Source organism: Arachis ipaensis, chromosome B6 (assembly GCF_059453495.1).
Source record: "Arachis ipaensis isolate K30076 ecotype BB chromosome B6, ASM5945349v1, whole genome shotgun sequence".
Lineage (NCBI taxonomy): Eukaryota > Viridiplantae > Streptophyta > Magnoliopsida > Fabales > Fabaceae > Arachis > Arachis ipaensis.
The window spans coordinates 24670191-24694787 of NC_142441.1; the positions used below are offsets into that span (position 1 = coordinate 24670191).

Here is a 24597-nt window from a genome sequence, read left to right on the forward strand (position 1 = left end):
TTCTTCAAGCCCTTCAGAGCTACCATTTTTTATTGACTGTGTCCTTCGATTATTATTGGACATGCCTCTGCTTCTACCATGCATGACAATGATTAAGGTTTTGATTTTGGGTGAAATTGAAGAAAATATTGTCTCTCAATTTTATATAAAGAAAAAATAGAGAAGTAAACTTTAAAGGGATGTCATGTTTTATCTGCCACATCACCAACTTCTGTTTAACGGAAAAAGATTCTCCTCACAATCGGGCAGATTTGTAGCGTTTTAAAATATTTAGAGAGTATAATTATCGTTAACAAATATGAGAGTTATTATTGCCAATATTCTAAAAATTTAGGAACATAATTGGTAATTTATTCATAAATAAATATAAAACATATAAATATATCTACAAATATTTTTATTCGTTAAGATTAATTATTATACAGTATTATTTTTAGTTACAATTAATTATTTTATATTACTTGAAAATAATAGATTATTCGTTAAAATAAAAAATATTATAATAGTTAATTTTGTTAAAAATATATTATTATATAATATAATTTTTTTTATCCAACTATTAACGGCGGGGAAGCAGAGGACACAGAGAGAGGGTTCGCTGAAGAGAGAGAAGACCGCGACCAGTGGCGTCAGATCTTCAACGGCTAGCATAGCTCGAGAAGGCGTTAGCCGGAAGAAAGAAGGAAGAGGAGAGAGAGAGCTCGATGGTGATTGAAGCATCGCGAGGAAGAAGAATGGCAGCGGTGAGTGATGGCTGAGGTGGAACAAGGACGATGATGATGGTGGTAAAGAGAGGCTCGACGGTGGTGGTGGAGTTGTTGCTGCCGCAGGAGCCACCGTTTGAGAGGTAGAGGTATTTTTTTTCTTTTGGTATATAAATATACAAATAAATGCTATTTATTATTATTTTTTTATTCTGCTTCCGTTTTGGCTGAAGGTTGAAGTTGGGTTGGAGATAATGATATTTGATGGCTAATTTGTGTAGAGCAGTGGCAGGCAGCTTCAGGTTTGGTTTAATTTTGTTTCTGGATTGGTACTGGATATGAATTGGCATTTGATTTAGCTGGTTGAATTGGTTTTATTTATGGCTGTGTTTGGCTGAATGAGCTTGAAAATGTTTATAGTTTAGGTGTTTGATTGGTTTAGTATGTGGTTTTCTTATGGCTGAAAGTTGTGAATTCAAATTAGTTAAGTTTCCTAATATAGTTTCTAGCTTTCTCAAGGTCAAGAGACTCTCTTAAACTTACTAATCTCTTAGTTACAACTTATGTGAGAAAAAGATTATGTTCTTATGAAAATTGCATAACAACCACATGTCTATCTCTAGTTTTTGTTCAAATTTTATGTTGTTCAATAAATAGTTTCATTTACAACCTCTTTCTCAAGTGTATTATAAATCAATATATCATTTAAATGGTGATCAAGCATCTAAAAGCATTAAAATTGGTTATAAACCCACATGAATCAAAACAAATATTATTGAATGATATTGATCTATAATTATCCAATTCACATAAAAGGTTACATCTTTGTCCTACCTAACAAAATTAGTTCATAATCACACAAGTAAAACATAAAATATAAGTAAATGATGAGAGAAAATTGTACATTATTGAAAATGAAGTTAGATTGTTGATTCCAAATTCTAATCTTCTCTAACTATCTTTCCTCTAATTTGTATTTCTATTTTGTGTGTATCTCTCACTCCTCCACTCTATATCTCAAGTTCGAAGTGAGTTCTCTTTTTATAGAGTAAGGAATGCATTATTTTTCAAAATCTAGCATGCATGTGTTTGAGGAACATGAGATTGTGGAAATCTTTGATTTTCTGCAAAAGCTAATTGTAGTGACAACTTGATTAGCTAGTTATAGTCCAAAGCAAGTGCATCTTTAAGTTGTCATTGAATTTATGCATGTTTGAGCCTTTTAAATGATTTTACCTTCAATGAAATCTGAAAATTACACAAATATAATATTTTATTTGACTAACAATATTAGTTAATAATAATAAGTTAAACTAGACATTTTTATTGAATTTTAACAAAATAAATTCATAAACTATCATAAAAGATATGAAAATATAACTCTAGTTAGAAAGTTATCAATGTGTGAGGAAGAAGAATAAGACGAAGAAGTGTGCGTAGGCGTACATATAACATGACTTGGTTGGACTTTTTTACTAAAAACATTTGGTCACCAAGTATTTCTGTATTTTTTATTGGTGTGATAATATGGAGTAAACATGAGTGATGGAGAAGTTACTAATCTGTTATTAAGATGATGTGGCTACAATATAAAATATTATGTGTCAAGTTTTAACATAACATTATTTTGGTTTTTCTTTCTATAATATTATAAATAGATAGATTGCTTATCGGCGATATACTTTATGAAGCTGAATTTGTTTGAAATTAAATCAGGTAATTAATTAATTCACCACCCAAAAAGGAACAAAAAGCTGCCGACAAAACAAGAACATAATCAAAAGAAATGTACATATATGATGTATCTTAGGAACATCACATAAACTGGTTGTAATTCAAGGACAAACAAGTGGTTCAGTTTATGTTATGTGGACTGTATTTGCAAGGTGGTATTCATTTCGTGTTTCATATTATAAATTTGATTATTGGCACATATATTGCTACCATGCTGCTTCTAATATGACCAATTAAGTTCAAAAGTTATGCAACCAATAGAAGTAGAGAAAGCAACTACATTCTGCAAACGTTGTTGTCAAATACAAATCAGCCACTACACTGTCTTTGTATACTTTGGTTTGATAGCATGCAACTCAACATCTAGCTGAACATCACCACCCACCATGTTGTTTTACATGGTATTATGTTTAATTCTCTTAAATCCGTGAGAAACATGAGACATGGTAACATTTTATTACAAGCTACTGCATAATAAGCATTTGATACTACTAGTCTTCAAGCAAATAAAGTTCATTATGCCATTGCTAACAAATACATAAATCATGGATAAATTATTGGATTTGAACATGAAAGGAAAAAACATAAATTGACTATGAAATTCTTAAATTAGAATGATACAAACTTAGCTGTTCATGTTCTACATCTCATTCATCAGTGATTCTGCAATCTTAGTGGCAATACAATATGCTGTGGACTGAATTGTTATCATGGGGTTGACACCGACAGCATTGGGAAACACACTTGCATCACACACATACAACCCTTCTGCTTCCCAACTCTCACCATTTTCATCGAGTGCGCCGTCATCTTTGGTGGCGCCCATCCTACAACTTGCCATCTGATGTGCAGTAGTGAAAAGAGTCCAAAGTTCATTCCTTGAGCTTGGACCACCAGCCACTGTGACTGTGTCCAGAAACTCCTCAAAATCTTCCTCCTTGATCCCTTTGCATTTGATTCTTTGGCCATCGCTCCTGTAAGTGCCCACTTCTACAGCTCCGGCTGCAACCAAGATCCTCAAGGCTTTCCTCAATCCAATTCTAAGGCTTTCTTTGTCCACTTGGTCAAGTCTGTAAGAAACTCTGCCTTCAGCCTTTACTTCTCCTGAACCCTGGTCTCTTACCAATGCAAAAAGGTGCGCAGTTCTTGCATACTTTGCCAACCTGTCTTTTGCATTGAGCCCTGAGACCCAAGGAACCAATGCTGAAAATGATCCGGGTCCTAGAGCAGGTGCTTCTATAATGAATTTTGGGGTGGAATCCTCTGCAAATTCTTTGTGGATTGAAGTTATGATTCCTCCCTCATAGTTAGTTCCACTGAAATTTGTCATGTCTTCCGGGAAGTACCCCCAAGCGAATTGGACTGGGTGTAGCCGGAGGTTCTTCCCAATGTATGGATTTTGCAGGCCACTTGAAATCAATAGAGGAGGTGTGGAGAGAGAGCCACATGATGAAATAGATACCTTGGATTCAATTCGGAGCTTCTTTGAGACCTTACTCCTCCAAGTGGCTGCAGCAATTACTCCTCTGCATTTCTTTTTCTTCAGTCCATTCTTTCCATCTTCCAATATGAACTTCTCAGCTTTACATCCGGCGAGGATCACTGCTCCGTTCGCAACAGCATCAACCAACCAAGTAGAGTCAGTGCCCTTCTTATCTCCAGTTCTACAACCATAGCAGCATGAGCCACAATAATGATCTGCTGAAGCGTTTATTGCAACTGACTCAACTTTTAAGTCAACTTTCTTGCATCCTTCTCGGAGAATTTGATTTTGAAAGCTTTCTTTTGCGCATTGTGGTGTCACCCCAATCCTTTTGCATACTGCATCCATTGCAGATTGATAATTAGAGCTTCCAAAAAGTGGGATTTTATATTTTTCAGACCATTCCTTCAGAACAGGATCAGGTGTTCTGATGCATGCAGACCAGTTTATAGCTGAGCCTCCACCAACTGTTGAACCAGCCAAGATCATCATCTTCCCGTCGACACTTGACATGATTCCACCTGATTCATAAAGCTCATTCGTGGATGGACCTTCAAAGGAAGAATAATCTTCAGAAACAAAATACTCTCCTTTCTCTAGGACAATCACTTTCAGACCCGAGTTTGCGAGAATTGCAGCCGCAACTCCTCCACCACAGCCAGAGCCAACAATGACAACATCACATTTGATGTTGTATGAATTGTGCTCTAGATCTTCAGTGACTTCAAGGCCCTTTTCGGTGAGAGACTGGATTAAAGTAGAATCATTTTCATACATAGTTTCTACTATCCCCTTCTGTAGAGGCCTCTCCTTATGTGTTAACTTCTGTCTGGTGTCCACTTTGTACCCCATTGCTTCCCATGCAGGATTATGCCCGCTTCCATCAGTCTGCAGCAATTGGAGAAAAGTAGCAAAGTTAAACAAAAGGGAACAAAAATAATTAGTTACTTAGCTAGCAAGAAAAGGGATTAACAAGACAATTATGAGACATGCAGCTTTTCAGTATGTCTCTCAGTCAAATAATCAAATATGTGGTATACATTTTCTTCATTCACTTATTATGAAATCGGAAGGTCCTTACATCCAGTTATTACTAACATGCAAAAATTCACTACAGACTGAAATCTCAGAGAAGAAGAAAACCATTATTACCCTTGTGAAGAAATTGTAGAAGGAAACAAGTTTGATGAACACAAACACTATCCTTAGAGGTGTCCAATTGTTCTCCCTTGACCATTTCTTGAGAATTTCTTCTCTTTTGTTCAATGGAATCTCAGAGAATTTGTGGATGAAAGGCCACTTCCATTCCAAGCAATCCTTTCCACAAAGCAACAATGTTCCAAACCTGAATGAAAGAATCCACAGAACCCAGCTAACTAGGGACCATGCTTCTGGTAATGCCCTCTTGATCATGATCTCTGCAGTCTGAATTTTCATTTTGAATTGGTTCATAAATAAAAATAGAATAAATTGTATTTTTTTCATTTGAAAAAAAAAATCAAAACAATAAAGTGGAGCATAGTACAATATAGAAGAAATAAAAGAGAAAGTACTCAAACTAGACGTACTTAAACACAAATAAAATAAATTGTATTTAATTCACAAATTCCTCTCTTGTGTTCAATTGCAAAATTAAAGTACTACTTCAATTAAGTTTTTCAAATTGACAGATATTTCAGACACAAACAGTAATGAAGATTCAAGTACAACAATTGAATCAAATTGGCTAAGCTTGTGATAATCATGAAGAAAAACAGCACATGCAAGATTCACACGTATGATGCATGTCATGCATAACCTATGAAGAAAATAATAAAATAAAATTCACCTCATCAGGAAATGGAGCCTGAGAACCAGAGATATTGTAGAAAGCTGAAAGTGCATGATTGTGTTGCAGGTTTTGTTCCTTGTTTAATGGGAGAGAAGGCAATAGGGCCTCACAGAAGGAAGCCATTACTTGCATCTGAGAGGAAGATAGGCCATGGCTGTAACCTTTCTCTCTTTTGTTACCTCCTCTCAGAAGAGGGTGACAACTCTTTCCATCTTCCATTATCTCTCTCTGTGAATAACAAATTATTATTATTTTGCTTCTTCTGAGTTGATTAAACAGTTACAAAGTACTCCTTTTTATTGGCAGAGAAAGATCAAGACAGTGAGGTTGAGGAATGAATTTGGAACAAGAAAACGCTTGGTGTCATTTTCAATTATGGGTATGCCAATCAAGATTGCAATAAATTTCTATAAGTCTTGTGTCTTTTAATATTTAATTATAGAATCATGCATATATCTATATACTCTATTTTGTTACAAGCTCCAAAGTCCATCCACAATTCCTCATCCACCACATAATAATAATGTCCTAAACAAATTTTCAAACTTGTGATCCGCATAATTTATAACAATACGAATAATGGTGGTTGTTTGGTTTTATTGATATTTGATTATTTTCAGACAATCTATGGCTAAGGCCTAAGATATGTCCCCAGTTGAGGTTTTGCAAGAAATATTGATATATGTTAATATTACTTAATATAAAGGGGTTTTCTAACAGATTTTTGTTAAGGTTATTTATATTTTTTTTCTAATTTTTTAATACAAACTTTCTATTATGCATTCTAAAGACATATGCTAGCTAAATTTTTATGTAAATAGTAAAAAATTTGAATTTATAACTAATCTTAAAACTTTTTCTTTTTTTTTGTTCGTTCCCTTAACTTGCTTTTGTTAGAGTCTTAGAGGACTTGCTAGTCCTATAATAAGTTACTTTATTCATTGGACCTGTTATATTCCGTGGCATTTAAGACTCCTTTATAGTTATTTCATTATTTGGGAGACGAAAGACCAAACCATAAATAACTAAAGAGGAGGGACCAAAGAAATTAAATTTCATATTACAGGGCCAAGGTGTAATGAATTTTCTACAAGTTAAAGTACACTACGTTTAACATTGGTTTTGGCATTAGAAAAAGGAAAATATTATTTGAGTTATTAGTTAATAATAGATCTCTGTCACTAGTTTGTTACTGTAAGTAATATTTTCAGTTCTAGGCTTACCTGAATATGATCGGAGAAAGATAATAGGGTAGCACCGTAGCAAACACCAAATTGTTGTTGATTTTCTTGATCCCAATAATGAAAGTGTAGTGTATCTCAATTGCTTTGGTACTTAGGTATGAGTCTCGAGATATTAGAATTAGAAAACATATATGATACGTATCAGTGATCCTTTATAAGAGAGAAAAGCGGTTAAAACTTCATTATATTAAAAGATTTATCTTTATCTTTATCTTAAAATATTTCATAATCATTAATAAAATAAATTTTTTTAAATTTGAATAGTAAGTTAAAAATATAATAATATTTGAAATTATATCCTATTAGACCTATTTGGTTATTTTGTTAGATAATTTATATCTAATAATATTACATTAAAATCTGTATATCTTTCATCATGTTTGATCATCATATCTTTCACCATCAAAAGATAAGAATTTCTGAAACATGATATTTTCTTTATTTTCAAAACTGATATTTAAGGCTTATAGTTGAAATTAAGATCATGACGTATTTAACTATCTGTCATTATGGAACTAAAGTCATTCACGACTTTGTTATGTACTCTATCCTTTTCTTTCTTGCTTTTAATTGTAAGAAAATTTCACGGGTATTAATGTATTGAAAAAATATAGGTAATTAAGTAATTTTGGATTTTTTTTTATTTTAAATAATTCTTTCAACTAATTTTAGATTTTTTTTTTCAGTTTTAGGTTTATTGTTATATGTTTTAGATATTTTTTTCTATGATTTAGATTGTTCTTCTTTTTAGGTTTTAAATATTTTTTTAATAGTTTTGAATGTTTCTTTTCTTAATTTTCGGATGTTCTTTTTTCAATATTTTTAAATGTGTCCTTTTATTAGGTTATAGATTTTCAAAATGATTTTGAATGTCATTTTTTTGTTGGGTTTTGAATTTTTTTATTATGTTTCGAATATTTTTTTTTATTAGATTTTAAATATTCGCTTTATAATAATTTTAGAGATTTGTTTTTATTTGGTTTTAGATATTTTTTATTTTGGATATTTTTTCAATTGATTTTAAATATTTCTTATGATAATTTAAATTCACGTTTTTACCAAAAAAAATTAAAAAGGCCCAACTTTGTTTTTGTTATTTTAGCCTTTTTCTTTACTAGTTAATTGCAGTTGGATGTATTTTAGTTGGTTATCTAACAAAATTAATTACAAAATTAAAAATAATGTAGAGATCTAAATAAAAAAAATTAATTTTGAATTTGGTGAAAAAGAAAATTATAAAAATTAATAAAATAATTAAAAAAAAACTATTTCAAAAGGTGTATTTTGTCTTTTGGCTAACGGTGCTAGTTGTAGTGATAGTCAATCAAACCGAACATGGCCATTTACAACTTTTATGTTTGGTTCCTCTAATCACTAAAATCATGCCACGTGTTCGAATAAAGATTTTGGATTATTCATCCTAGCAAAAAAAACTGTCCTTACTCCAATGATTTCCATTCTCATTTGTTTGTGGTATTTTTTTATTTGAATTAATAAAATATAATATTTATTAAAATGAGTAATGTATAGATGAATTACGAATTTAAATACTTATTACACATTTTGGATACATAAACAAAACAAAAAACTATTAAGTACACAAATCAAGTATTGTGTATCTAAGATATGCTATATTTTAAAGAAAACAAAAAATATCATTGCACTTGGATATGGTACAATTGCGTACTTATACCAAGATATATAATCATATAAAAATTTTGGACAATATATCTGAAATATGTACAATAATACGAATATAGTTATTTATATTTGATTTTACATATATCTTAAATATATTTAAAATTTAAAATTTAAAATTATTAATTTTTTAATTTAAAAATTTTATATCATTATTTTTTTAAATCAAATACATAAATATAATTAACTATAATAATACCAATATATTTATTTATATTAGATTGAATTAAATTCTTAATATAAATTTAAATTAAAAATTTTATAATTTTAAAATTTTAAATTATTTAAATAAAATTAGATACAATAAAAAAAATAAAAATTTAACTAACAAAATATTATTCAGAACATTATATCGATTTTAAAATAAACTTACTCATATTATATAATGTTATGGATAATATATTCGTATATTGTACTCAAATAATTAAATATAAGTACTACCTAATTAATTTTTGAATTTTTTTAAAATATACATACAAATATTAAATAATTATTTGATAATTAAAAGAATTCTATATTTAATAAAAAAGTGATTCTAGAGTAAAGATTTCAAATTTACATATTTATAGAATGGCCAGTTATACGGTACAGATTCATTTATACAGATCGAAGAATATGTTGACAAGTGGTAAGCCGTTGGGTTGAGGGAACAGGCTTGGCAGAGCTTTGCAAGCTTGTCTGGTATGCTAGTTGGAGAGGGAAGCTGGCTAATGGAATTATTGAATAATGGGCCTAATTTTTTTTTTAGGGTTCAATGAAAGGGCCAATTTGAGAGATCGCCAATTGGATTGACGCAGCTGGACTGGGCCGATGCTGTTTGTGTTTTGTTTTTGGTCATGGTTGGTGGACTCGTTGAAGCTGTAGGGCCAAATACGTCTTCCAGGTTGCTCATGGGTGTGACCAAACACTGCAGTTATGGAGTCGCTCTGAATGGCATCAGGTCTTGGCATCGGAGGAGAAGATCAATCGGCGGAAAGAACCTGCGATGGTTGAGTGGCGGCAGCGACGGGAACAAGCACCTTTGGGCAACGTCTTCATTGTGGGAGGCCTATCAGGCGGCGTTGGGCCGCCTGTGTTGGAGTTTAAGAAATCTCATATAAGAAACCGACCAACCTGAAGTATGTGCTTTGACTAATATCTTTCTCTTAATATCCAGCTTTAGTCTATTGGATATTACTTTATGATAATCTTATGGAGCAATCGTCAGAAACATAGAGTCATAAACTCCTACCATAGGAATTTGTTGCTTCTAGTGGTTATGCATGTACACTAGATGCCCAATACGTATGCAATTGGAGGACTTAAATGTGTCAGGTAGATTTCATTAGTTCAAAGAAATTGTATATATCATGCTGAGAAATTCTGAGAGACTAGTACTGTACCATTAATTGTTGAGATCTTATTCTGTGTTGTTGCCTATCTAGTGAGTAAGGCTAGCAATGAGTAAGGTAGGGTAGGGTTTGGAGCCTACCCTAACCCTACCCGCGGGTTGAGAATCTCTCAATCCTAACCCTACCCGCACCCTAAAATTTTAAACCCTACCCTACCCTACCCGCAGAAATATCATATTTTTTCAAAGTAAATATAAAATTCAATCATTTCGAATTTTATACATATTAATAACATAAAAAATAAAAAACTAATGTTTTAAATTACTAAATTAACTAACTAGTTTTAATGGTTGTTCACTTATTGTAAGTCATTACATAAGGGAGGTTGTGGGTTCAACTCTCACTCCCTTCACTATATACCTAATTTTTATAAAATATGTGTTATATATGAGGTAGGGGTGTACACGGCGCGGCCCGGCCCGAAGACCCGGCCCGGGCCCGAAGGATTTTGGGCGGTGAAGGCTCGGACCCGAAGTGACCCGGGGAGGACATGGGGAAAAAAAATGAAACCAAGAAAGGAGGTGAAACCGGGACCGGGCCATGGCTCGGGTCACCCGGCCCGGCCATATACACAACGCTGATTTCAAATTAGGGATAGGGGCTACTAGGGCACGCAGTCCATTCTCCATTCACTCATTTCACTGCCTCCCTCAGCAGCTCAGCCATTCAGGCTCACTAGTCACTCCCACACCCCCAGTTCCCAGTCTCCACTCCCCACTCCGGCACCGGCAGTCCCCACTCCCCACGGCACAGGATGTGATCTGGTGACCCCTGACCTCATCGTCTCTCCCCACGGGCCACTCCCAGTCTCGCAGCACACAGCAACGCATGACGCAGTCGCCCACTCCTCCCGTTCTCGTCTCTTCTCAACCCTCCGTGTTTCAGCCCAGTCACCGGCGAAGTTCTTTGTTCGACTGAAGACGGTGACGACCTACGGTGCTACCCTGCTTCTCGGTGATGGTGACAACCTACGGTCCTCTTCTCTATTACTGTCCCACCGTTGCTCTGCTCTGCTAGTCCTGCTCCTTCTGCTTCGCTCTCTTCTCCAGTCTTCTTCACAGATCTTCTTCTCAGGTAAGTAATTAATTTTATTATTTCATTATATTCTGATTAAGGATTAGGGTTTTTGATAAACAGAATTTGTGAATTTAGGATGTGGGTGTTGATTTTCATTATTAGAACTCTGATTAGGTGTGGGTGTTGATGTGTGTTTAGCTGATTTTTGTTCTGAATTGTTGTTGATTACTGATGTGTTTGGTTAATAGTGATTACTTGTTCTGTGTTTACTGATTTTTTACTGATTTGGTGTGGGTGTTGATGTGTGTTAAATGATTTGTTTAGCTGATTTTTGTTTTGAGTTGTTCTTGATTACTGATGACTGATGTATTTACTGATTATTTGTTTAGCTGATTTGGTATTTACTGATTACTGATGACTGATGGGTGTTGATGTATTTACTGATTTTTGTTTTGCTGATTTATTTAGTTGATTTTCAGTATTTGTTCTGTGTTTACTGAAAAATTGAGATGGTGTTGACTGAAAATTTCCAAAACTTGAGTATGTGATCTGAAAAATAAATCAGTACATTTGAAAGGAAAATATTGAACTAGTTGTTGTCTCTATCCCAATCGCCTTCTGAGTTGTGTTTTCTTGTCACTGGTTTCATTTTAATTTTGATATATTGATTTGTCTTATTTTCTTTTTTCGGGAAAAAATAAAACCTACACTGTTTGAAGACATGAAAACTCGTAGTTGAGGAAGAATGGTGTGCCACGAAGCTTTTTAATTATGAAATTCAATTTGCATATGAAATTCAATTTGCAAGTGCCTTTTAATTAACAATTAGCAATTCCATATGAAATTCAATTTGCAAGTTCCTTTTAATTATGCTTCGTGATAAGTAATAACTGATAAGCTTCTTCTATATCATAATAACAACTTGCTAAGCTAGACCCCTCCCCCCTCTCTTTTTTCCTATACTAAAATTTAATATGTGATGATCTAAATTAGTTTTACAAATTTAATTTGATAGTCTAAACTAATTTTATAGATATATTTATGGTCTTGACTTTGTTATTTTAGGATACAAACAATGGGAGGAGGAGATAACTGTGTTCCTCCACCAACTATGGAAGAAGACAAACCAATAGAAATTGAAGCTGAAAATGTTGCTGTTCCTACTTCCGCTATTGAAGCTGAAAATCCTGCTGCTCCTACTCCTGCTATTAATGCACAAGTAGACGAAGAAAACAAAGATGCAAACAATGAAGATCCAGAAGTTGTTCGTAAGGGAAAAAAATCATATGTTTGGCAGTATTTTACTGTATTTCCGTTGACTGAGACAAAGGGATAGCATCAGGATAAATGTCATCATTGCCAGAAGAAATACAGTTGTCACCTACTAAACATGGCACGAATTCTCTAAATAAGCACTTGAAGAGTGCTCATAAATGGATATTTACTAAAGTAAGGAAGCAGGGGACACTTCATGGTTATATGCCTAAAATTGATGAAGAAGGGGAACTATGCAAAGCTTTTAAGGGTTATAGCTTGGAAGATTGTAAGAAGTCTGTAGCTGAATTCGTTGTACTTGATGAAATGCCGTTTAAAGTTGTTGAGGGGATTGGGTTTCGCAAAATGTTAAATCGATTTGAGCCAAGATTTACGGTCCCATCTAGGGTGACGGTCTCAAGAGATTGCTTTCAACTTTATTTAGATGAGAAGAAAAAGCTAAAAGAATGGTTGGCAAAGTCATATGCTCGGGTTTGCTTGACAACAGATTGTTGGACATCAAATCAGAATTATAGTTATATGAGCTTGACAAATTTAACCCGTTGTTACTTGTTGCTGTTCTATGAAGAATAAATATCATAAATATTGGGGACCTGTTGACAAATTTAACCCGTTGACAAATTTAACCCGTTGTTACTTGTTGCTGTTGTATTGGATCCTCGTTATAAATTAGATTATCTCTGTTGGTGTTTGGAGGATGTTTATGACAAGGAAGTGTCTACTACTATGACTGGTTTTGTTAAACTAACATTGGAGACTTTATATAAGTTTTATGAAAAGGATGTTGTAGATGATAAAGGAAGGGAAGATGGTGAAAGTTCATCTAGAGATGTCTTGGATGATAATACTAAAGTCTCAACTGGTGCTAAGGGAGTTTCTGAAAATAGAGTGAATATGTGGAAAAAGCAAAAAAGAGAGAAGGCTAATGCAGATAGCAAGTCAGATGTGGAGAGATATCTGGGCGAGGATACTGTAGAAGATGAGAATTTTGATATATTGGCTTGGTGGAAAGTGAATGCTTCAAAATACAGAATTCTTTCTCTCATAGCCCATGACGTCTTAGGTATTCCGGTCTCAACCGTTGCTTCTGAATCATGCTTTAGCACTGGTGGACGTGTGCTTGATGTCTTCCGCAGCTCTTTGTCACCATTAATGGCTGAAGCTTTGATATGTACTCAAAGTTGGTTGTGCCCTTCGAAACAACAAGTTGGAGATCAAGAGTTTGATCAATATGATAGTAGTCAGAAGGTTGTTGAAGGTACATTTATAATATTTTTATTATTGCGACTTTATTATTTGAAGTAATAATCTCTTATATGAAAATGAATAATTTTATATATTTTGTGATTTGTATTTTGTAGGTTTTACTAATGCATCCATATCACAAGGAACAAGTTGACAACATTAATAGCAATTGATGGATGACTATTCTTCTGTGGTTAATGTTATGTTATAAAGACTGAGTTAAAGTTCTATGTTTAGGAAGAATAAGACTTTTGATTGTGGTTATGTGTTTAGTATGTGACTTAACTATTTAGTGTTATGAGACAATATTAATATTGATTGTGGTTATATTTTAATTTTAGAAAATGGTTAGTTTTTGTTATAATTTTTTAAGTGAATTTTACTATGTGAATTGTAAAATAATGGTTGGACATTAGGTGAATTTTACATGTCAAAGACCCGGTTTTCACTCGGTTTTTACCCGGTTTTTACCCGGCCCGAAGATGCATGGGTTTCATCGGGTTTAGGATCGGGTTAGGGTCATGAAATTAGACCCGGTCTATATTTCGGGCGGGTCTAGGTCAGGTCAAACCCGGTGTGGCCCGGCCCATGTACACCCCTAATATGAGGTGCAGGTAGGGTAGGATAGGGTACACGCTAAACCCGTACCCTACCCTACCCGCAGGCATACCTAGACCGTACCCTACCCTACCCACAGCGGGTCAGGTAGCCTACCCTACCCGAACGGGTTGAACCGGGTTGGGTACCCGCAGGTAGGGTATGAATTGCCAGCCCTACTAGTGAGCAAAGACTCTGGTGTTATTGCTATTGTTATGAATCTTACTCTGTTCAATTGGTAGATATCTCACGATTACACATGGATATGAAAAATTCACCATTATCTCTCCATCTGGCATTTATTTATTTATTTTAAGCAAGATATATAGTTTCAGTAGTGCCTTATATAACTGATGTGTTGGATCTAACACACTTTTTTCTGCAGCAATTTCTGAAAGATATACTTAAAGATCTGTGTGTTTCCAATAACAAAGGAACTAATCAAGGCACTTATGAACTGAAGCCAGAATACAAAAAATCCGGAGATTAAGCAACCTTATGTTATGCTTATCAATTTGTTAACTCTCTTCAACCAAATATAGATTACTCATTCCCGTTTGTCCATTCATTTTGGAGTTACAAAATGGAGCCAGTGTGCTTCTTGTTTGTGCAGTTTTTTTAAACATGAATTGCCTTTCAGTGAACTATCATAAGGTTTGAGATTTGAGTATATCCTAATAAATATTTTCTTCCTCTTCTTTATGAATTATGTTCTACAATATACAATCTTAACTCTGGTCTAGAATATGCTATTATTTGTCCACTAAAGCAACATTTACATTCTTTAGGTACATTATTTAGGTAGAAATACAGATGAAATTCTATTGCATTATGTCCTGACTCTGAGACTTAGCATTGCAATCTTTTCGGTAAGGACTGTACTTTCTTATACAAGTTTTGGGGTCTAATCTTAATTTTGAAGCTGTGTTAAAACTTAAGAGACCATTTTATTACAAGCAACTCTACTTTCTCAGAACTGGATTGCATGGTTGTCTTAATTAAAATATAGATGCAAATTTTCTTTTAAACATTATAATTTTTCACGAATCAGCGGGATGAAATATTTTCCAAAAACCATGTAACATGGTACACGATTAATTTATTTTTCAAAAAACAGAATACCTAATATGCCAGGTTATCGGTAACAAAACAACCAAGGAGAGCAAAAACTTGGATGCATGAGAAAGTTACTATTGATATGGGTATAACAAATACAACGAATCTTTTTATTCTATATGTTGGTTAAGTACATATGTGAGTCGATTATATTTATCCGACAGAAGAAAGAAAAAACTTTATGATTCACAAATATCACTGTCCAACGGAAAATGCACATAAAAATGTTACATAACTACACAAAAATGTTGTAACTAATGTACCCCCTCCGAAAAGGTCACTTGTAATAGTTTCATATTGACTGAACCGATCCCAATTTACAAAAGCTGAGGAATTATACATTATTTGCAGCATCTCTCTTTTGTGACTCTCCAGCAATGCACGCAGCAGCCAACCTCTCTTTCCAGTGCTCGAGCTCCTCTTTTTCTGCAACAAAAGGATCAATTAGAAGGGAATGTTTAAGAAGAACTATTACTAAACAAGGTAAATATACGAATGATTTAGTTGAAGAAACCAATAAAACTGACAAAAGTGAAAAATAATTGATGAGGACCTGCTCCTGTTTAATATATGCTTACATGTAACTCTCCTTTGTTGAAATGTAGTATAAGGCAATAGTGGTGATGAATACACAATGGCTATTGACAAACGGATTTTTGTCAGTGAAGAATTTTACAAATGAAACCTCGTTGCAAGTATAGTTTCTAAACCAACAAAGAATCCTTTCATACAAAAATTTGGTTGTCACAAGTAACAAACCCTTATAAAAATAATAACCGAAGTATTCAAACCTCGGGTTGTCTCTCAAGGAATTGCAGAGAAGTGTAGTTATTATTGGTTATGAAAAAATATCTTTTTGGATTTTTTGAAAGGTTGAACAAGGAAATAAAATGGCAAAAAAGTAAATTAATAATTGAGAAAGCTCTTGGCAAGGTATGAGAATTAGAAGTCCTATCCTAGTTATCCTTATCAATTGTGATGAGAATTGTTCATTGCTCCCACTTAGCTAACCTCTAACTATGAAGGAAAGTCAAGTGGACAAATCAATTTGATTCCTCAAGTCCTAGTCAACTCCTAAGGAAAGACTAGCTTTAGAAGGATCCAAATCAACCAGTAACTTTCAATTATCAATCAACAAAGGAGTTTGATAATTCGAGAGTCTCCAATTACTCAACCAAAGCCAAGAACATAAAAATCTAACTTAAAATCCTATCAAGCATTTTATCAAACACTTGGAAAGTATAACATAAAAACATAGGAAACTAGCAAGGAATATTAAAATCCAAACAACCAATTGAAAGCATCAATAACGTAAATTGAAGAAAGCAATCATGAATATGAAATACCTCAAATTTCATTAAATAGAAAATCAAATCTAACATGGAGTTCATAAACTAAATTGGAGAATAAATAAATCAACAAGGGAAGATAGATAAACTAAAGTGTTAGAACAAATAAGAGTAGAAAAGAAACTAATTAAACTAAGACAGAAATCTGAAATTGAAAATAGCTAAACCTAAGAATCCTAAAACTTAGAGAGAGGAGAGAGCCTCTCTCTCTAGAAAACTATATCTAAAACCTAAAATTATGTGAATGAATGTTGTATGAATGAATGAATGTGATTCCCCCACTCTGCAGCCTCTAATTTGTGTTTTTCGGGCTTGAAACTGGGCCAAAAGGAGCCTAGAAATTGCCTCCAGCATTTTCTGATATTTCCAGCACGTGGCTCTGTCACGCGTGCGCGTACGTCACGCGTGCGCGTACGTCATGCGTACGCGTCGATGAACTTTTGCAAGGTCACGCGTACGCGTGATGCACGCGTGCGCGTCACTTAACTGCATGGAAACTATAGCAAATTGTATATCATTTTGAAGTCCCGGGTGTTAGCTTTCCAACGCAACTAGAACTGCCTCATTTGGACCTCTGTAGCTCAAGTTATGATCGATTTAGTACGAAGAGGTCAGGCAATTCCTTCAATTTCTTGTATTCCTTCCACTTTTGCATGCTTCCTTTCTATCCTCTAGGCCATTCCTGCCCTATAAACCCTAAAATCACTTAACACACATATCAAGGCATCGAATGGTAATAAGAGAGGATTAATAATTAGCAATTTTAAGGCCAGAGAAGCATGTTTTCAATTAAAGCACATAATTAGGAAGGAAAATGTAAAACATGCGAATTATATGAATAAGTGTGAGTTTAGTGGATAAAATCCACTCAATTAAGTACAAAATGTATCACAAAATAGTGGTGCATCAGTTATCGATCGGGTACATGAATGACTTCGTGTATTCTATACAATGGCTATCCATGGCATGGCAGGAACACTATATTGTTACACATAAAAAGAGAAAAAGAGATAACAAATCTGAGTCAGACTAAGCAAGTGTAAATGATCCCATAAGTCTATTACTACCAGTATTCAGTACTACGGTTAACCAATACAACTGGGAATTCCATTGATAGAAATTCAAAAGGAAGAAAGTCCGAAGGAAGTTAAATGTTCACGAAAAGTGGGCAACAAAGTCTGGTTGAAAGCGTTGTGACGAGGAAAGTAAAGTTCACAAAGACAGAGACGGATAAACCAGCTATTCATGATCCTAGGCGAGTTCGAAAACCAAAAATATCGAAAGAGAATTTATCAACAAATTTATGGATTATAATCAATTCAATACAGCCAATGCTCGAACCACATAGAGCAAAAGTAATACACCGTTTTGGATACAACATAATGCAACAGAGCAAAATCAACGAAATTCATACCTACGATAAGGCCCCAACTAGAACAGCAGCAACTTCCAGTCCGGCCTCCGACGGAGCGGTTAACGGTAATACGCAACCAACGCAGGATAAGACACGACGCCGCAACTTCAATCGTAGAGGGTTTCCAGTGTTGACCCTCCGCCACATCAACCCTTCAGCGGCTTTATCCCTCTCACAGAAACCTAAGTCTTCGTTTCTGGGGATCACATCTTCCTCAATTGATCACCCTCCATGGATGCAGGCCGACATCGCTTCTCCTTTTTTTCTTTCCCATTCACAGAATAAAAAAAAACTTTTTTCTTTGGATACCCAGTTTTTGTTGATGACCAAATCTCACCTCAACAGATTCAACACTAGTGTTTGCGCACGAACGCCCATGGCTAATGGCTCAGCCACACTTAACGTCAACCATGAGACAAGCCCTGCAAAAAAAAAAAAAAAGAGCGATGTGTCAATCTTATGTTCATTTACATAAAAAATCTGTAAATCTGTATGAACTTGAATCTGTACCGTAGAACGACCCTTATAGAATTGGTCTTAATATTGACACAGACTTTTTTGGACATCATATCATATGTCACATCTATTAAGTAGTTAGCAATTATAGTTTGTGTTCTAACTGCATGTTATTAATATGCTAATCACGACATTATTTCTTTTAATACAAATGGTGACCAAGCGCAGTTAAGGAGTTTTCTACAGTGCAACTTAAGATAAAATATTATTAAATTTTCAAATCTCAACTATATAATTATTATAATATTTTACTTTTACTTTTTTTTTTGGTGTATATGACCGAGTATGGAAAAATTAGAAAATTAATTTACATTGATATTATCTTTTTATACATAATAATTTTATTTTAGTTACAAATAATAAACAAAAGCACATAATTATATATATTTCATTTATAATGCAAATGAAATGTATGATAAAGTATGTTTATATACATATCTTGTGTTTACATGGCAATAAGATAACCACGGAAACTTAAAAAAAAAGTATTATAATAGAATTTAGATTGATTTAAAAAAAACGATATAATTTATTATAATTTGAATTGTATTGATTTTATTTTATTTTTTAATCTAATCCAATTGATTTAAATTATTGAAATTCATATTGTATCTTGTTCTGTTGTTTGGGTGTTTGATGGATCGGGTAAAGTTGATAACGGAGTAAAGAAGTGAGAGGATTTGGACCTGAGCATGAGTTACATTCAGTCTATTTATCGGCGTGTCGGTGGGTGGGCCACCTGCAAGGATACTCTAATGCTAAAGTCGGTGTCCGTACGAAGAGGCGGTCAATTAGGGTGAGAAAGGTGACGTACCTCTGGGGAGGTGTAGGCCCCTCCCCATTTATACTCTGTACTCAGGTGGACGCCTTGCGTTTAGGTCCACTCGTCTGGAAGCTTCTACTAACTGTCCAGGTTTCTTTCGCGGTATGGTAGGTGACATATGGGTCGCCTCTGAGTTGGGGTCAGTAGACCCGGTGGGTCGAAGACTTGTAGCTGGACCCAGGATCCGTAATGGGTCGGGTTGGACCGGAACAGTGCCCCAACATGCCAACCGTAAAGCCGAAAACTCGTGGTTGGCCATTCAAGCTACTCGCACCCATTTTGGTCGAATCTTCTTGAGCTCGAGAGTCCGTCAGTAGAGTCCGTGCCTCCAATGCGCGTGATTTGCCCCCATCCGTTGCTTGGGATGCTTCGATTTCTGTGTCAAGAGCATTTAATGCTCTTTAATCTTTATAATTGATTTGAAAGCGAGAAAAAAAGTGCATTATACCCCTGCCTTTTTGTGCTTCACCCTGACGGTTATCCTTCTGTGTTACTTGCTTTTTATCTTCGAAACTTCTCATTCCTAATTTTTTTTACCATTCTGTACTCTTTTCCTCTTATTTCTTCCATCATCCACTTTCCTTCTGCTGTTGGTTTGCTGTGAGATTTGCTGCGCTCATCCCATTTGCCTCTCCCTATTGTTTTTGCTGCGTCTTCTTCTGGTACGTATTTATTATTTTTTACACTTGATGTTCCTACTTTCTTTGTTGATCATTGTATGATGTCTCCTGTTTGATTTGTGCCTACTTAGATTAGCCTTGCCTTTGTTAGATGGTTCTTAGGGTGTACCATTAGGTGTCTGTTTCTTGAATTTAGGTTCTTTTCTGGATTTAGGCCTTGAATCAGCGTAGATAGTGTAGTGTAGTAATGTGGTAGGATGTAGTTTCGTCTTTTCATTTTCTTCCAAATTTTCGACTTCTCGAGTTGACTTAAGTGGTGCCCCCACTATAAGTATAGCTCAACAACCTACGACATGCAATGTTGTGGATCGCTATCTTTGGATCACATTTGATGTGAAAGATACGGCTTCCTGAGAAACCCAAGAAGAATTACAGGAGCTTCGGGACTCCGGGACCTTATATGGAGGGAGCTCGGAGGAGGCGAATTACCAGGTTTTTGTCCCGAGTTAACGGGAGCGCATCTGCCATATAAACCTGGCGTCTCTGCGGGCGGTCGATTGGATGTGGGTATACAAGCCCATGTTCACCACATTGGGTGTCCGTCTCTCCTTTTCCCCTTTCGTCATCTCTCTATTGAATCGTTGTGACGTCGCCCCGTCACAACTTCACCTGAATAGCTGGGCTGCCATCCGTACTTTTGAGATGGTCTGTGAGTATTTGGAGCTCCCAGCCTCTGTTAATGTCTTTCTCTACTTTTTCTTACTTACCAACCCCTCCCGGGAAGGCAAGCACAAAAAAGGCTACATATCCTTCCGAGTTGTACAGAACCGTCGTATTTTTGGTCTTTTTGAAGATTCTTTTGACGGCTTCAAGAGCACCCACTTCAAGGAATGGTCGGCCCCTGTCCATCACCCTTTGGTGCCGACTCCGATTACTTAATAAAGGTGACCTACGAGGGATTAGGTAAGGAGAACCGCCAAATCACCGACATCTTGTTGGTGATCTTTGGCACCAAGAATCTTAAACCCTATTTGATGATGGGCGACTGGAAAACGGTTGAAGCCATGTAGGTGAGTTGCCCTACTTCTGTTTTCTTAATGGGTTTGACTGTTGTGGTTCAAGTTTCTCTGGTTTCCCGACTTTATAACTTGTGTTTACCTTTCGCAGTTTCCATGGCTGTTGGAAAGACTACGATGGCTGAGTTGATGACCGCGATTTGATCATTGTGACTAACCCAAAGAAAAGGAAAACCAGTTCCAGCTTTGGCAAGACTCCAACAGTCATGGAGAAAAATTTTGACTCCCGACATTTCATCGACTCCCAACTTCTCCCGGGCTCGGAAGAGTTCTTCCGAGAGGCGAGGTGGCCTACCACAGTCTTCTTCGGGAAGTTGCTATCGCGAGAAAGGTGGAACCAGTGCTGGCTTAAAGCCAACTTGCAGAAGGTAAACTTAGGGCTGCCCAGAGAGATATTGCTCGGCTGAAGGCTGAAGAGGAGTCGCTGAAGACCCGCCTTGCCGAAGCGGAGAAAACAGCCGAGGAGAGTGCCACCAAAATCAACCGTCTAACGGAGTGCGACCTCTCTCTTTCAGCCCAACTTAATATCGCCCGAAGTGAGGCCACGACTGCCGAGGCGAAGGAGAAAGAGCTGGAGGAGAAGGTTAAGGAGCTGGAGGGAAAAGCTGTCGACGCCACGAGGTCAGCTGAGGTTGCTCCGCAAGAGGCCCAGGATTTGAAGAAGAAAAACTAAAAAGTTGTGAGGGATGCTCAGAAGGTTGTCAAGGCTACCGAGGAGGAGATTAAGGCCCAGATCTTGGACCTTGCTCCCGACTTCGACACTTCATTGATTGGAGCCTTTAAAATGGTGCAAGATGGGAAGATTGTGGACATCCCGAGGCCATGAGGCTTTTTCTGTTTGCCTTATATTCTTGTATTGTGACTTACTAGGCTGATGTGGTGCCCCCGACTTTGTAACTTTGAAACTACTTTGATTTATTCGTCGTTAGATAGTTGTCATAACTTGTGGTGTTATTTGACTTTAGATCGTTAACCACTGTTTTCATTCATAGAATGTTCTGGCTATTTTACTTGTTTCTTCTTTGTTTGGCTATTAAGCTGTAAACCACTATGCACTGGATATCGTCGTAATCGTTTTGACTCCTGGGGTGATTAGTTCTGGGTTGCCATTAAAACAAAGGCAAACCATATGATAAGAGGCGTAAATTAATTGTTTCAACATAGGCCTCGTTAACCTCCCTTACTATAGCCTCGTATGGAAGGTAGGGAAAATAGTGCCTTCAGAAATACAAACACTTGTAGTTTTTAAAAGGAAACAAGACACTTAAAACATGGATGGTGAAATAAGAGATGATAATTAAGGTGTGGAGAGAACCGTTATGCAGGGAGGTCGCCTATCAGGAGTAGAACCTTTTCAAGTTCACCACATTCCACATCCTCGGGATATCGCTCCCATCCAAGCATTCTAGCTTGTAAGCTCCCTTTCCGAGGACTTCCTTTACTCTGTACGGACCTTCCCAATTAGCTGCTAGCTTACCTTCTCCTAGGGTCGGCGGACCGATGTCATTACACCATAACACCAAATTCCCTTCCCCAAAGTTTCTGTTAAGCACTTTGCTGTTGTAGCGCAAGGCTATCCTCTTTAGTGCAGCTTTCGATAACCGGGTCATCTCCCTTGTTTCATCGATTAGATCTTTTTCGATTGCTTTAGTGCCTCCGTCGAGGAGTAGACTTGGGCTTGGTTCCCTGATTTCCACAGGGATGATCGCATCGACCCCGTATATAAGCCGAAAGGGTGTCTCCCCAGTGAAAGACTGCGGCGTTGTCCTATAAGACCATAGAACTGATGCTAGCTCGTCTGGCCAAGAGCCCTTTCACTTATCCAGGCACTTTTTCAATCCATTGAGTATGATATTGTTCACCGCCTCGACTTGACCATTACTATGGGGATGCTTCACTGAGGAAAACTTTTGTTTGATCCCATCCCGGATAAGAATTCTCCGAATCTCTTGTCAGTGAACTGTGTCCTGTTATCCGAGATCACGATCTCTAGGATTCCAAACCTGTAGATTACTTGTCTCCACAAAAATTTTTGACAATTTACCGACGATATTCTGGCTGACGGCTTTGCTTCTACCCACTTGGTGTAGTAATCAATAGCCACTATGAGATACTTTACTTACCCCAGGGCTACCAGGAATGGCCCCAAAAGGTCAACTCCCCACCGAAAAAAGGGTTGGGAGGACAACATGGAACTCAACTCCTCCGTTGGAACCTTGTTTGATGATCGGGTGAAGTTGATGACAGAGCAAAGGAGTGAGAGGATCTGGACCTAAGCATGAGCTACTAAAGCGATGCGTTCGGCCTATTTGTCGGCGTGTTGGCGGGTGGGGCCACCTGCAATCACACTCCGATGCTAAAGTCAGTGTCCGTACGAAGATGCAGCCAATTAGAGTAAGAAGGGTGACGTACTTCTGGGGAGAGATAGATGATGAGCGGATATTTTATACGCTTTTTGGGGTTAATTTCATATAGTTTTGAGTATGTTCTAGTTAGTTTTTAGTCTATTTTCATTAGTTTTTAGGAAAAATTCATATTTCTGGACTTTACTATGAGTTGTGTGTTTTTCTGTAATTTCAGGTATTTTTCTGGCTGAAATTGAAGGAGCTGAGCAAAAATCTGATTCAGGCTGAAAAAGGACTGCTGATGCTGTTGGATTCTGACCTCCCTGCACTCAAAGTGGATTTTCTGGAGCTAAAAAACTCGAAATGGCATGCTTCTAATTGCGTTGGAAAGTAGACATCCAGGGCTTTCCAGAAATATATAATAGTCCATACTTTGCACAAGGATAGACGACGTAAACTGGTGTTCAACGCCAGTTCTCTGCCCAATTCTGGCGTCCAGCGCCAGAAAAGGATCAAAAGCTGGAGTTGAACGCCCAAACTGGCACAAAAACTGGCGTTCAACTCCACAAATGGCCTCTTCACGTGAGTTGCTTAAATCTCAGCCCCAGCACACACCAAGTGGGCCCCAGAAGTGGATCTCTGCATCATCCATCATAGTTTACTCATTTTTTGTAAACCTAGGCTACTAGGTTAGTATTTAAACAACTTTTAGAGACTTATTTTGCATCTCATGACATTTTAGATCTGAACTTTGTACTCTTTGACGGCATGAGTCTCTAAACTCCATTGTTGGGGGTGAGGAGCTCTGCTGTGTCTCGATGAATTAATGCAAGTATTTCTGTTTTCTATTCAAACACGCTTGTTCCTATCTAAGATGTTCATTCGCGCTTAATTGTGATGAAGGTGATGATCCGTGACACTCATCACCTTCCTCAAACCATGAACGTGTGTCTGACAACCACCTCCGTTCTATATCCGATTGAATGAGTATCTCTTAGATCTCTTAATCAGAATCTTCGTGGTATAAGCTAGAACTGATGGCGACATTCATGAGAATCTGGAAAGTCTAAACCTTGTCTGTGGTATTCCGAGTAGGATTCAATGATTGAGTGACTGTGA

At 36.3% G+C, this 24597-nt stretch overlaps 3 protein-coding genes across 17 annotated transcripts; 1 reads left to right on the forward strand and 2 right to left on the reverse strand.

The window, feature by feature from the left end:
• The first annotated feature begins 561 nt into the window (after positions 1-561).
• LOC107646265 (uncharacterized) lies at positions 562-14687 on the forward strand. 14 transcript variants are annotated; one of them, XR_015886087.1, is made up of 7 exons: positions 562-853; positions 938-1006; positions 3097-4660; positions 4788-4955; positions 5039-5315; positions 5819-5947; positions 6059-6351. XR_015886087.1 is itself a non-coding variant. In XM_088491656.1 (7 exons), exons 6-7 carry the CDS (start codon positions 13104-13106, stop codon positions 13774-13776), a joined length of 570 nt encoding a protein of 189 aa, XP_088347782.1. In that variant the 5' UTR covers positions 562-847; positions 938-1006; positions 5819-5947; positions 6059-6131; positions 9300-11159; positions 12168-13103; the 3' UTR covers positions 13777-13909. The 14 variants fall into 14 exon arrangements, 8 of the variants coding, with proteins under 8 accessions (XP_088347782.1, XP_088347784.1, XP_088347781.1 ...); XR_015886086.1 differs by having other exon boundaries at positions 562-847; XM_088491656.1 differs by lacking the exons at positions 3097-4660; positions 4788-4955; positions 5039-5315 and adding exons at positions 9300-11159; positions 12168-13635; positions 13739-13909 and having other exon boundaries at positions 562-847; positions 6059-6131.
• On the reverse strand, positions 2863-7125 carry LOC107646259 (Long-chain fatty alcohol dehydrogenase family protein). Of its 2 annotated transcripts, XM_016350457.3 has the most exons (4): positions 6976-7125; positions 5750-5980; positions 5074-5346; positions 2863-4809 (listed from the first exon to the last, which is right to left on the reverse strand). In XM_016350457.3, exons 2-4 carry the CDS (start codon positions 5969-5971, stop codon positions 3079-3081), a joined length of 2226 nt encoding a protein of 741 aa, XP_016205943.1. In that variant the 5' UTR covers positions 5972-5980; positions 6976-7125; the 3' UTR covers positions 2863-3078. The 2 variants fall into 2 exon arrangements, with proteins under 2 accessions (XP_016205943.1, XP_016205942.1); XM_016350456.3 differs by lacking the exon at positions 6976-7125 and having other exon boundaries at positions 5750-6124.
• A 7783-nt stretch (positions 14688-22470) lies between the features above and the next one.
• Positions 22471-23012, reverse strand: LOC148554911 (uncharacterized). Its single transcript, XM_088490543.1, has 2 exons — positions 22996-23012; positions 22471-22900 (listed from the first exon to the last, which is right to left on the reverse strand). The coding sequence occupies exons 1-2, from the start codon at positions 23010-23012 to the stop codon at positions 22471-22473; spliced, it is 447 nt and encodes a 148-aa protein (XP_088346669.1).
• Between the last annotated feature and the right edge of the window lie 1585 nt (positions 23013-24597).

What these genes read in the sequence shown, in the direction of transcription:
- LOC107646265 (XM_088491656.1), top strand. Translation starts at nt 13,104, where the DNA reads ATGACTGGTTTTGTTAAACTAACATTGGAGACTTTATATAAGTTTTAT. An exon ending in TAGTCAGAAGGTTGTTGAAG is followed by an intron (nt 13,636 to 13,738) that starts GTACATTTATAA and finishes TGTATTTTGTAG; the next exon opens with GTTTTACTAATGCATCCATA.
- LOC107646259 (XM_016350457.3), bottom strand. Translation starts at nt 5,971, where the DNA reads ATGGAAGATGGAAAGAGTTGTCACCCTCTTCTGAGAGGAGGTAACAAA. An exon ending in AGGCTCCATTTCCTGATGAG is followed by an intron (nt 5,347 to 5,749) that starts GTGAATTTTATT and finishes ATGAAAATTCAG; the next exon opens with ACTGCAGAGATCATGATCAA. An exon ending in TCTACAATTTCTTCACAAGG is followed by an intron (nt 4,810 to 5,073) that starts GTAATAATGGTT and finishes CAATTGCTGCAG; the next exon opens with ACTGATGGAAGCGGGCATAA.